Raw genomic sequence first — 13535 nt, forward strand, 5'->3', positions numbered from 1 at the left:
ATCTTGGCACCTGGATCTTGGGTTGGGGAGGGCTGACCATTCCCTCCAGGGAAATCTCCAGTCCCCCATCCCCTCCCTGCATTTCTGTCATGAGGCTGGATGTCTGGGCTTGATCTGGGTCTGTCTTCTCCATGGCTTGCCGCTTTGGGAAGACTGGTTGCTCTAGGGTTTCGGTGCCTGACCGCAACCTCATGTACAGGCCTAGCTATACTCTAGCCTAGCTATTTCGTTGCCACGAAGCTAGAAAAAAAATAAACTGCTTGTTGGACTCCCTGTCTTTGCAGGCTGAACCCTTTGTGTGGCTGTTCCCCCTCAGGCAGAAAAGAAAAGAAAAAAAAGACCCCCCCCGGCTTTACAGGTTGCCAAAAGGAAAAATGCGTCCCTTTAAAATCCTGAGGTCTGTGCCTCTGGTTCAAAACCGCTCTGCCACCATGTCAAGGCTGATTCCCCACTCTGGCACTTCGAGTGCAGAAAGTGGGGGCCCACAAGGAGTCTAAAAATCAATACTGGCCACTCCAGGCTTGTATTAAACTCCCAAGGTTATAGCTTTTCTTTGACCTTGGATTGGTAGGTCACCACCCAAGTGCAGAACCCCTTTGAGAGCCCAGGAAGGCGCACTTGAGAATTCCTTCCTGTGGGGTACCCTCAAGTCTTTTCACCATGCCCCCTCTGGGGAAGAGCTGAGAAAGGGGGGAAAAAAAGAAAAAAAAAAGGGAAAGTCAGCTGTTGCCACCAGCTAATTAAACAACATGTGCGCAAACCTCTTAAGACACAAACATTCTATTCTGTTCTTTAAAAAAGGTACATTTTATTTTTTAAAAAAGGAAAGAAAATACATCTGGGAACTCAGCTATTGCTAGATTTTAAAAGAGCAACTACAAGGATTAAGCACCAAGAATAGCTTTCTTGAGGTATATCTTAAAGGTTACAAACCAAAAGCACCTGGGGTTAGCATAGAGGAATCTACAAGCCATCAAGAAATAAAAGGAATAAACCTAATTGCATCTTCCTAGACATTTCCTAATCTACTTAGCTATCTGGGGTTTAAATGAGTAGTTTCTAGGTATGATACTGATGATTTTTTCATACCTGACTCAAGCTTTTCACAGCATAGATGTGCCCTGTCTGCCTCTCCCCAAGAGAACAACAGACAGACAGACAAAAGGGGAGTCTTTTTTCAATTTTAAAAAGTTCTAGCCTTCCCATTGGCTCTTTTGGCCAGATGCCCACTCACTTCCTTTTACCTATGCATAGCAGTGAGACTTTTTAACCCTTTACAGGTAGAGCAGTTAGAGAACAGCTACTAAGAGGGATTTTATAGCTACTGACTGGCTGGGTGTCCATAAAAGGGAGCTCCCCTCCCCACCTTCAATTATCACAACACTAGTTACCCACAGTTCTATGTTCAACACTACTTGAGAAACTTGAATTTACACAATATATTCCTTAGAGCTGTTTTCACCTCCTTGTTTTTCAGGCTGTAGATGATGGGGTTTAGCATGGGAGTCAAGATGCTGTACTGGATGGAGACCATTTCATCCAGAGCTACAGAGGAGATTGAGCTGGGCTTTGTGTACTGGATAAAAGCTCCCAGGTACAACAAACCAACCACAATCATGTGGGAGCTGCAGGTAGAGAAGGTTTTTTGCTTGCCCTGCACAGAAGACATCCTCAGGATGGTGGAGATGATGTGAATGTAGGAGATCAGGATGAGGAGGAAGGAGATTGCTCCAAGCATCACAGCAGAAGTGAAAAGCACCACTTGACTGGTGAAGGTATCTGTGCAGGACAGTTGTAATAGGGGAGGGAGCTCACAGCTGAAATGGCGGATTTCATTGGGCCCACAGAAATGCAACCTGAAGGTGAAAACTGTGTTAAGCAGGGCATATAAAAACCCGATAGTCCATGCCCCACTCACCAGCTGAACACAGATCCCTTTGCTCAGCATCTCTGTGTAATGTAATGGGTCACAGATGGCAGCGTAGCGATCATAAGCCATTGCTGAAAGAATGAAAACTTCTGTACCGGCTAAGAGGTTAAAGAAGAACATCTGGGTAATGCAGCCATTGACTGAAATAATGTTGTGCTCTGCTAGGAAGTTCATCAGCATTGTAGGCACTGTGATGGAGGAATAGCAGATATCGACAAAGGATAAATGGAAGAGGAAGAAGTACATCGGGGTGTGAAGGTGAGAATCAGCTCCAATCACTAGCATGATCAGTATGTTCCCAACCAGAGTAACCAGGTAAATAACTAAAAACACCAGGAAGAGGAAAATCTGCACCTGTGGGTCACTGGAAAATCCCAGAAAAATAAATTCAGTCACTTTGGTTTGATTTTCCATTGGCATTTATTTAGGAAATCTGATCTGGGAGACCAGAAAAAAATGAAATTAACACTTCTCATAAAAGTAAATTGAAACAGCATGTGGAGAACCTCAGACCAATAGCATGCATGTAAAGAGAGTCCTATTCCTGCATATAAAAGGTGTGTTTTAAACTGAGAGAGAAAGAGAGAGAGAGAAAGACGGAGACAGAGACAGAGACACTGCATGGAATTTGTGTGTTTTAAATTGACAAAATGAGCTGGATTAACAAAAGGACTTGGGCACCTAAGTGCCACTTTCGATGCCTAAATTCCAGCATCAGGTCCCGCTGGTATTCACAAATACCCTGCTCAGGTGTGACTAAGGGACAGTCTGCTGTGGGCCTCCCTCAGGCTCTCCTCTTGACCCTGTTCCACTGTGGATACATGATAAAAGAGGCAGTGCAGCAGGGTTACTGGATGCTTGGACTTCTGCATCTGGGATGAGGGTTCTAACCCCAAGGCTATGAAGGCATTCCCACACTCTCTCTTCAGTCTGGCCTTATGACTTTAACAGAGCTAGAGATGAGTTAGGGCAGCATGGGGTCTGGAAGATTGACTCCAATGGAGCTATGGCCAATTTGTAATGCTGGGCATCTGGACAAATCTTTAAAAATAATCTTTTTCTCTATTACATTTTGTCAGTTGTTCTAGATAATTTTGTTGAACACACTATTTAATATCTGTAGTGTATGATTGGAGTCATATCTATTAAAATCATCAGGATTTTTCAAAAAGAAGTGAATGGGACCAGCAAACATTCTCTCGGCACTGTGACAAACTTGAAAAGAAGGGCCTGATAGAAAATTAATGGGTCTGTTGTTCCTAAATCATTTAAACTCTGACTCAGTGGGACTTTTGACTCATTGTTCTGCATGTCTGAATATCAGGCTTTACATATAGAAGAGCATCTATCCTGCCCCCATGGACGTCAGTGATTATTTTGACATTAGTTTTCATTGGGAATGGGAATGAGGCCAATGTTCTCTCCAATGTCCCATTTATTTTTCTCCCCATATGACCTTAGAGAGAAAATAACCATTCCTTCATTATCAACTCATAAGACAAATACCTAAGCACAGAGATTGACTTTATACTAGAACCTGAATGTAAGCCCAGGTAGATTCTGTGTGAAGGGGAAATGTCAGAATCTAGAGAAGTAAATAGCTGGCCCCCGCAAAGATCTTTACTGGGACCATTGCTCTTTCACATAGACATAAATGACCTCGAAAAAAGGTCAAATCATACAAAATTTTTGCATATGATAGAAAATTTCTCAAGATAGTTAAGCCCAAACAAACTGAGAAGAGTTACAAGGGGATCTCACAAAACTGGGTAACTGGGTGACAAATGGCAGATGAAATTCAGTGTTGATAAATGCAATGCATATTGGAAAACATGATCCTATCCATACATAAAAAAAATGAAGAGGTATAAACTAGCTGTTATCCCTTAAGAAGAGAGATTTTGGAGTTATTGTGGATAGTTCTCTAAAAACATCTGCTCAATGTGCAGCGGAAATAAAAAAAACCTAACAGAATATTGGGGACCATTAAGAAAGGGATAGATAATAGGACAGCAAATATCAGAATGCCACCATATAAATGCATGGTATGTCCACACCTTGAATACTGTGTAGTTGGCCCACCTCCAAAAAGATATATTAAAATAGAAGGGCAACAAAAATGATCAAGGGTATGGAACAGCTTCCATATGAGGAGAGATTAAAATGACTGTTGACTTGGAAAAAGGCGATTCAGGGGGAACATAGCAGAGATCTACAAAATCATGAATGATGTAGAAAAAGTGAATAAGGGAATGTTATTTACCCTTTCACATCCCATACAAACCAGGGGTCACCTACTGAAATTAATAGGCAGCAGGTTTTAAACAAACATAAGGAAATTCTTTTTCACATAATACACAATCAACTTTTGGAACTCATTACCAGGGGATGTTGGGAAGGCCAAAACTATAACTGGGTTCAAAAAACAATTAGATAAATCCGTGGAGGACAGGTCCTTCAATGGCTATTAGCCAAGATGGTCAGGGACATAACCCCATGCTCTGTGTGTCCCTAAGCTGCTGACTGCTAGAAGCTGGAATTGGACAACAGGGGGTGATGGATCACTCAATAAATTGCAATGTTCTGTTGACTCCCTCTGAAGCATCTGTCGTGAGCCACTATTGGAAGACAGGATACTGAACTAGGTGGATTATTGGTCTGAAAAAGTATGGCCATTCTTACATTCTTATTAAAACTAAGTGTCTTCTCCTCTCCAGGCCCATAAAACACACACACACACACCACACTCTCCAAAAATAAAAATTACAGCTCACATGTACCAAATGAACTCTCTCAGTGCTGCCGAGAGAGAGAGAGAGAGAGAGAGAGAGAGAGATGGGTGATTCAAGTAGCAGCTGGGTTCCCAACCATCGCCCCTGTGCTGCAGCTTACTCTATGTGCACACGCAGCGTAGTTATGTCTGTCTCAGTCCCAGGATATTCGAAAGATAAGGCACGTGAGATGATCTATTTTATTGGACCAACTTCTGTGGATGAGAGAGAAGAGCTCTGTGTGGCTCGAAAACTTGTTTGTCTAGCCAGCAGATGTTGGTCCAATAAAAGATATCACCTCACCCAACTTGTCACTGTATGAGCAGGCAGAAGCCAATGAGACTTGGTAGAGAAACCCACTCCTAGATAAGGAGGGACAAAATCTGGTCCTTTGGAATGGAAAGGGTAAAATAAGTTTAAAAAGGAATAAAAATATGAATCAACTCACCTGCCTTTTTAATGTGGATCATAAACATGGTGAGATCATTCTGACCTCTGCTTTTCTCTTTATTGTCTTAGACTATCTACCTACTTACTGATTTGTCTGTCTAGTCTCTCTATCTGCCTCCACAATACAGCACCTCAGGATATCAACTCTTCTTTACCCCAAACACTTACATCTGACAAGGGAGGTACGGTTAGCACTGGGAGTGGAGCAAAAAGCCTGTCCTCATCTGACTGCAAGACTAAGAAGTGATTCTTGAGAGCTGTTTAAATGGTATCCTGTTCCCCTTGGGGCAAGATCCCTGAAGTTCACTCTCTGTAACAACCTACCAGTAACACTGTGCCGGGTCAGTCCTTAAGCAGCAATTTACCATGCATAAGAATAAGAGAATTGAGGCTTGGATTACCAAAGGAGCCTAATGGATGTAGGTATCCAACCTTAGTGACAGGGTCAGATTTTCAAAGCACCCGAGGAACTAGACACCCAAATAGCAAATCATTTTCTCTCCCATATGGTACTTTGAAGATGCTAGCCACAATGTAAATGGAGCAAATAGACTTCATGAGATAGTGAGAAAAAAAATAGGGGATGAAACATTGTTTTCTTGCACCCATCAAAAAGCAGTCACTATTTGGTTGACCCTCTACTATTTGCAAATTTGACACCTATTTGCCAAATATTTTCATTAATGGGGGGAAAGGGGGAAAGTCCAAATTACAATCCAGCATATGGACCCATAGCACCCACCCCCAATATCTTTAGCCTATTGGTTGGGGTACTCAGGTGTGGGAGAAATTCACTCGTTCACTTCCCACCTCTGCCTGCTGTGAAGAAGAGATTTGAAGTTAGCCCCCCCCCACCCCCACCTCTCAGAAAAGTGTTTTAATCTCTGGGCCATAACGTAATTTAGGGCAAGGCTTTCTCAGACTCTTCTGCTGAAGCTGTTCACATTGTATAAATCAGCAGCCCATCATCAGCAGGAGATACACATCATGCTAATGCAGCCATGGTGACACTAACACACGCATCTCTTAGTGGTCACATAGACATTCTGCCAGCCAAGCAGAGGCCTTTGAAGATGCTGAAATGCCAGTGACACAAAACTGATCAGATGTGTGACTTCTTCGCATAGAGAACCTCCTGTTGCCAACCAGCTACCCAGAGAGGTAAAACTATTCACCCATTCAAGGTCATTGCTATCTCCATGTGCATCACCAAGTCATTCATTTCTGATGTATAGGAGGCAAGCATGGCTTTGGTTTTATCATCATAGATTAAGCTATTTTTCCTCAGCTCTTGGTCAGTAGTCTCTCCAACTAAGGCAATATCATTCTCATATTCAAGATCCACTAAAGATGAATCTTTAAATAGTATACCTCCTCCTTGGGCCTCAGTCATCGGATAGTCTATTATACCATTAAATACCAAAGGGTGAGAGATTGCATACCTGACACACCCGTGATTCAACTGAAAACCGGTCTGTAATACAACCATTGACCCTTACAGAGGTCAATGTACCATGGTACTGTTCCTCCCTGTGGTACACTAGGCCTCAGGCACCCCACACTGGTGAAGCTGTATCCACAGCACTGGTTGATGCAGTGAGTCAAAACTGGCTGCAAAGTCTATAAACACGATGGTAACATCCTTGGGTCACTCTATTCATTTTTCAGTAAACCTATCTGTCTATCAAGTCTGACACATGGAGTTTGCCTTTAATAATTGTTAAGATTGTTTCAGGATCTGTCACTACAGTTGTGCTTTTTGTACCATATAATGGAATGGACATTTCACCCAATAGGTCTCTCTGGGTTGTAGAGCCACCCTCCCTATGGGGTGAGGCAGGAGGCCCTTTCCAATAGTTGACTAACACCTTACACTTAGAGTATGTCCACACAGTCTACTAGGGGTATGAGTCCCAGCTCATGTAGACATACTCACGCTCGCTCTCACTGAGGTAGATCACTTAAAATAGTAGTGTAGCTGTTAAACACCTAAACACCTGTCAGGAATGGTCTAGATAATACTTAGTCCTGCCATGAGTGCCGGGGACTGGACTAGATGACCTCTCGAGGTCCTTTCCAGTCCTATGATTCTATGAAGTACAGACAGAGGATGGAGTTTCTTTAGGAGGAAGACATGAATCATGCAATCTCTGGCAGATAGTGGGAATATCAAAGGCCATTTGGGGACAATATGCATGAAGTGGATTTTCAAGAAAATTGTTGGTGGTGAAAATTATGCAAATGACTCACTTGAAATCCATCCTTTTGAAGCTGCACTTTGAACAGATACTGATTGTCTGGCTGATTACGTAATCAAGGTCGCTTTTAAGAGCAAAACTGGAGAAATCAATGACCTATAGAGTAAGGAGTAGCTCTTGGTCTGGGCTGAGGATGTAATGAACTTGAAAAGACAGGAAAACCCTTGGGTAGTGGTTGAAGAACAGCTCCTGCCAGAGCCTGGCACACATACTTAATCTCATCTAAACTCATCCTTCACTAGAAGCTAAATTAGTCTGGCTTTGCTCTTAAGTTACAGGAAGAGAATCTGTCTGATTTACACTCTCCTGGCCTCTTCAGATTCTCCAGTGTGTCCATGCAATGGTCAGTATGGTTCCCTGAATGTGACCCAGCCTATTCAAAATGGTTCCAGTGCTCCCCAAGGGCAGAAGGCTACAGACTTTAAGGCATTGCCTCTCAACAACCATTAAGGCTATGTCTACACTATGAGCAAGAGGTGTCAGTCCCAGTTCATCCAGCTAGGATTCCAAAATTAGCAGTGTAGCAGTAATATCATGGGCAGCAGTGAGTGGAGGCACAGGCTATTTTCACTGAGTAGAAACCCACCTGAACCCAATGGGTATGTATTTGGCATATCTTGCCCATGCCACTGTCTGTACTTCATAGAATCATAGGACTGGAAAGGACCTCAAGAGGTCATCTAGTCCAGTCCCCAGCACTCATGGCAGGACTAAGTATTATCTAGACCATTCCTGACAGGTGTTTAGGTGTTCAACAGCTACACTACTATTTTAAGTGATCTACCTCAGTGAGAGCGAGCGTGAGTATGTCTACATGAGCTGGGACTCACACCCCTAGTTGATTGTGTGGACACACACTAAGCGTAAGGTGTTCAGTAAGATTTGTCCAGGATGTTACAGGACACCATCATATCTGTCCCAATGGCACTCTTGCAATACAGTGTCTGAACCCCCTGCTGCACTTAGACAAGTCAAACCTTCCTGGATCCTTACTCCCTGTCTTGAATGCAATTCCTTGGAGACTCTGCAGCTAATCATATCCTTTTGTATGACATCCATCCATCCAGTTTGGGTCTCCCAACCCTTCTCTTACCCTCCACTTCTAAGACAAACTCCCTGTTTCCTTTATATTCTTCCAATTTTCTTTTCACATGGCCAGCCCATCTACACCCGGATTCCCTCAGTTTTTTCTATAATTGGTACCACCTTCACATTTCCCCTACTTCATTGGTTCCAAATAATGGACCAGCCATGTAACTCCAAGCACCCATCTTTACATTTTCATTTCCATTGTATTCAAGATCTGCTCTTGTCTCTTCATCAGTGCCCAGAATTCAAAGCCCTAGAAAGTTCAGGCCTAATTAACATATTTTATATCTCACTTTTCAATTTGATAGGCTTAGAGGAAACACTCATGTTCATATAAATAGGCATATAGTGTCCAATACAGCAAAAGCTCTACATCTGTGAATAGGTTGAACACATGAATAAGCTTATTAAAATTACGTGAGAGTACGCACTACTAACATGAGTGTAAATCTGTCTGCAGGATTGGGATGGTGCATAATGTTGATTAGGCTCAATAATGCAGATGATCTATAAGTAGAAGTCCTGTAGCCTCTGTTGGAGTTCTGAATACAGACAGGCTGTAGGAGTATGTCTATTTAGTCTAAACACTCAAGTACATGCAGTATCATGTCTGTAGAGAAGAAGAGATTCACAAAAAACATAATAGAGGAATGAAAAAGTCCATTCAGTGGAGACCTCTTCCTTTTTTTGTGCAGGATTTTCACAAGGTGAGGATGATGGTTTGGTGAACCAGTGTTGGGAGGGCGTTCTGTGCCTGTGCTGATGGCACTAAGACGACACATAATTAGACTGTGGCGCTTCTTGGCACAGAGAGACATTGAGACCAAAAATGTAGCAAGATTCAGAAAAGGTTTAGATAAGAAGAATATTCAGGGTTATTAAAAATTAATTAGGAAAACATATTTTGAAGGAATATTAAACATCATGTTTCAGGGATTAAGCAAATGTCTAATAGTTAACAATTCTACTGTGTGGAGTGATTATCCCATCTTTGTCTACTGTGACTCTTCCTCTGAACGTCTGGCTCTGGTCACTGTCAGAAGCATGATACTGGGCTAGATATGGCCCTCAGTTTGTACTCAGGATGGCAATTATTTTGTTCCCAACACACAGACAATGGCAGAATTGAGCAGTTTTCTTCAGCAGGATCTGTGACCCACAAAGATCTCAAAGTATTTTGTGTGTATTAACTTGGATACATACCTAGGCCCATAGCTGGGCAGTTTTTTTTTTTTACAGCTATTTTCTCAGCCATTTAAAGAAATCATAATCTAACGCATATCTAGCTAGCTTACTTACTAAGTTCTAAGACTCCATTCCTGTTCTGTCCCCAGCAAAAGCATCACACAGACAGACCCTTTGTTTTTCCCTCCCCCCAGCTTTTGAAAGTATCTTGTCTCCTCATTGGTCATTGTGGTCAGGTGCCAGCGAGGTTATCCTATCTTCTTAACCCTTTACAGGTGAGAGGATTTTTCCTCTGGCCAGGAGGGATTTTAAAGGTGTTTACCCTTCCTTTTATATTTATGACAGTTGTCTTAGGTATTTCTCTCACAGACCAGTGACACCCTTCCCCAGCATGGCTCCAGACTCCCCCCCCTACCCCCCACCATCTTTATTTCTCAAATCTTTCCCGCTGTCATCTTGGGTGGGGATTCAGTGAAGAGTGAGCCAAGATCAACTTACTCCCCAGCCTTAAATAGAATTTACATAAGGTGGGAATCCTTTGTTTCCCAGACCCTTCCAGTGGAAAAATACCAACTCAAGATGGGAACCTGTACCAGCTGACATGACCACCTGACCTAGTAGTGTCAAAGCAGCATCCCAGGAAGCTTCTCAGGAAGGAGAGAGATTAGTATTTTCCAAGTCCCTTTGTTCCCCCTCATGGCCCATCCAGGCTGATTGCATTCTGCCTGGTGGGTCTTCCCCAAGTATAAATACAGTTGTAATCGTTACACAGTTAATATTCCTAACTTCAGATACAGAAATGTTACATGCATACAAATAGGATAAGCATATTCAGCAAATCATAACCATTCCAATGGGATCTTCCATGAACCATCTGGAGTAAAATACATATTAGTTATGCCAAAATCATGTGTAACAAAGCTCTGTCCTGGCCTCCGTGGGTCCCACGTTTCCTGGTGGATTTCGCTAGCCTCAGAGGCTCAATGTGACCCTCCACATAATCCTTCTCTCTCTAGAGACAAGGGTCACAGTCTACTGAGCCATTTTCATCATAAGCCAGTGAGGGAGGTGAGGAGAAGTTATCCTTCCTTGCACAGTCTCTGTTGTCTCCCAGTCTCAGTGATTAATCAGGGGGCAAAGGTGTGGGGAGGGGGGAGCCCAGGCCCACCCTCTACTCTGGGCTCCAGCCCAGGGACCCTAATAGCATCAGCTGACCTTTTAGAAACATGACATGTACAATTCCCTGGGCTACTTCCCCCACAGCGGCCCTCACTTCCTCAAGCTCCACTTTACCCTCACCTCAGGGCCTCCTTCCTTGTGCCTGATATGGTATATACTGCTCAGTCTCTCCAACAGCACAATTTCCTCCCACAGCTCCTGACATCCACACCCACCTGACTAACTGGGAGGCTTTTAACTAGTTTCAGCCAGCTTCAGGTGTCCCAATCAACCGAGCATTCTCCCTGCCTTCTGGAAAGTTCTTAATTGGCCCCAGGTGTCTTAATTGACCTGGAACAGCTTCCATTTCACTTATCCTGGTACCAGGAATTTGTTTAGCCTGGAGCTAATCTATCTATCTCCCACTATTTTTCCATCTGGCCTTTCCCCGTCACACATGTTATAACAATATTGCTACGAAGAATATAGGGAGCAATTTCGCATGTGGATCTAGCCCTCCCTGGAGAGGAAACCCATGGGCTCCAGTGATTAGATTATTAATTAAAAATTCAAATGCTCATATAAATATTCATATAGTGTCCAATCCTTACTCCAGGGAATAGGATGAACATATGAATAATCGTATTGCAATTAAGTGTCACTACAGACCACTAGAATGCATGTGAATCTGTTTGCAAGATTGGGATCATACAGAATCTTGACTGTGCTCCATCCCTCTGGAAGTCTAAAAGAAGAAGTCCTGCTAGATGCCATTGGAGTTCTGAATGCAGACAGGCTGTAGGGATATGACCATTGAGTCTAAACACTCAAGTGAATGCAGTATAAAGTCTATAGAGAACAAGAGTTGCACATAAATATAATAATGAATGAAAAAGCCCATTCAACCAAATTATCCTTTCTTTCTTTCTATAGGCTTTGCATAAGGTGAGGGTGCCTGTTTGGTGAACCGCTGTTGGGAGGGTGTTCAATGCATATGCGGATGGCACAAATAAGACACACAATTAGACTGTGGGACTCCATGCCAAAGGGAAACATAAAGACCATAAATGTAGGAAGAATCAGGAAAGAATTACATAAGACTAGCCAGAGCTATCATCTGATAATCAGTTTAGATCAGGTGTGGGCAAACTACGGCCCGAGAGCCGCATCTGGCCCTCCAGATGTTTTAATCCGGCCCTCGAGCTCCCACCGGGGAGCGGGGTTGGAGGCTTGTCCCATTCCGTGTGGCTCCTGGGAGCAGCGGCATGTTCCCCTCTGGCTCCTATGCGTAGGGGAAGCTGCCCCCGCCCCAAGCACAGCCCCTGCAACTCCCATTGGCTGGGAACCATGGCCAATGGGAGCTGCAGGGCCAGCGCCTGCAGACATGGCAGCATGCAGAGCTGTCTGGCCATGCCTCTGTGTAGTAGCCGTCGAAGGGACATGCCACTGCTTCTGGGAGCTACTTGAGGTAAACACTGCCTGGAGCCTATATGCCTGACCCCCTTCCATGCCCCAGCCCCCTGTGCCAGCCCTGATCCTCCTCCTGCCCTCTGAACCCCTCGGTCCCAGCCCAGAGCACCCTCCTGCACCCCCAACACATCATCCCCAACCCCACCACAGAGCCCACACCCCCAGCCAGAGCCCTCACCCACTCCCGCACCCCAATGCCCAATTTTGTGAGCATTCATGGCCCGCCATACAATTTCCATACCCAGATGTGGCCCTTGGGCCAAAACGTTTGCCCACCCCGGTCTAGATAATACTTAGTCCTGCCCTGAGTGCAGGGGACTGGAATAGATGACCTCTGGAGCTCCCTTCCAGCCCTATGATTCTGTGATTCTACAATAATTCTTTACGATAATATTTCTGGAAGGGATATTCCTTCAAGGCTTAAACCAATCTCTAACAATTAGTGACTCTGCTCTGGGGGCAGATTACCCCACATCTGTGTACTGTCGGGTTACTGAGTCATCCTCTGAACCACTGATTCTGGTCACTGCCAGAAAGAGGATTCTAGACTAGATGGCCAGTCTGACTCAATATGGCAATTCTTATGTTCCCATGACACAGACAATGGCAGTACAAGAAGTGAGCAATGTTCTTTACCCACTTCCTTTATTTGAAGATCTCAGAGGATCTCAGGGGCATCAACGTTGGTTCTATTAATTTAAATGGCATTTATGGTCACAACAACTAAAGGTAACCCAGTCACGTCCAACATTAAAATGTGTTAAACAAGCTTCAGAATTTGGTATACAGAGAGCTCAGCCTTCCTGGTGCTCTCAGATACACCATTAAACACCTTTTTTATTTTTTTTTTTGCATTTAATAAACATACAGAACAGAAGGAAAAACAAATAAAGCTTTTGGAATGGAAGGTATTAAATGAGGTTTTTATTTTAACATTTTTGTCCCCTCCTCTTTAGCTGGGGAGAGTTTTTAGAAAGAACACACACACAAAACCCACCCTTGTTTGACAGACTTTCTGATGGCATTAAAGATGGCAATAACTGTTCTTTTGGGTGAAGGAGAAGAAGTTAGCAGAGCTGGGCTGGAGCTGTCATTGCTTTTGTTAAACTCTGATCCCTGATCCTAGAAGACAAAACAAGAGAACCACACACACAAAAGGGGAGAGAAAAGAACAGCAAAGATAGAAAATTCAGCTTCTGTCTCTGGCATTGACTCTCATTTGCA

At 43.6% G+C, this 13535-nt stretch overlaps 1 protein-coding gene across 1 annotated transcript; it reads right to left on the reverse strand.

Annotated features, from left to right (window-relative positions):
- Window positions 1-1411: 1411 nt before the first annotated feature.
- LOC311529849 (olfactory receptor 5G9-like) lies at window positions 1412-2350 on the reverse strand (the record flags this gene model as incomplete). Its single annotated transcript, XM_084646110.1, has 1 exon — window positions 1412-2350. One exon carries the CDS (start codon window positions 2348-2350, stop codon window positions 1412-1414), a length of 939 nt encoding a protein of 312 aa, XP_084502236.1.
- Window positions 2351-13535: the final 11185 nt, after the last annotated feature.

Source organism: Lepidochelys olivacea (assembly GCF_965140295.1).
Source record: "Lepidochelys olivacea isolate rLepOli2 genome assembly, chromosome: 13".
NCBI lineage: Eukaryota > Metazoa > Chordata > Testudines > Cheloniidae > Lepidochelys > Lepidochelys olivacea.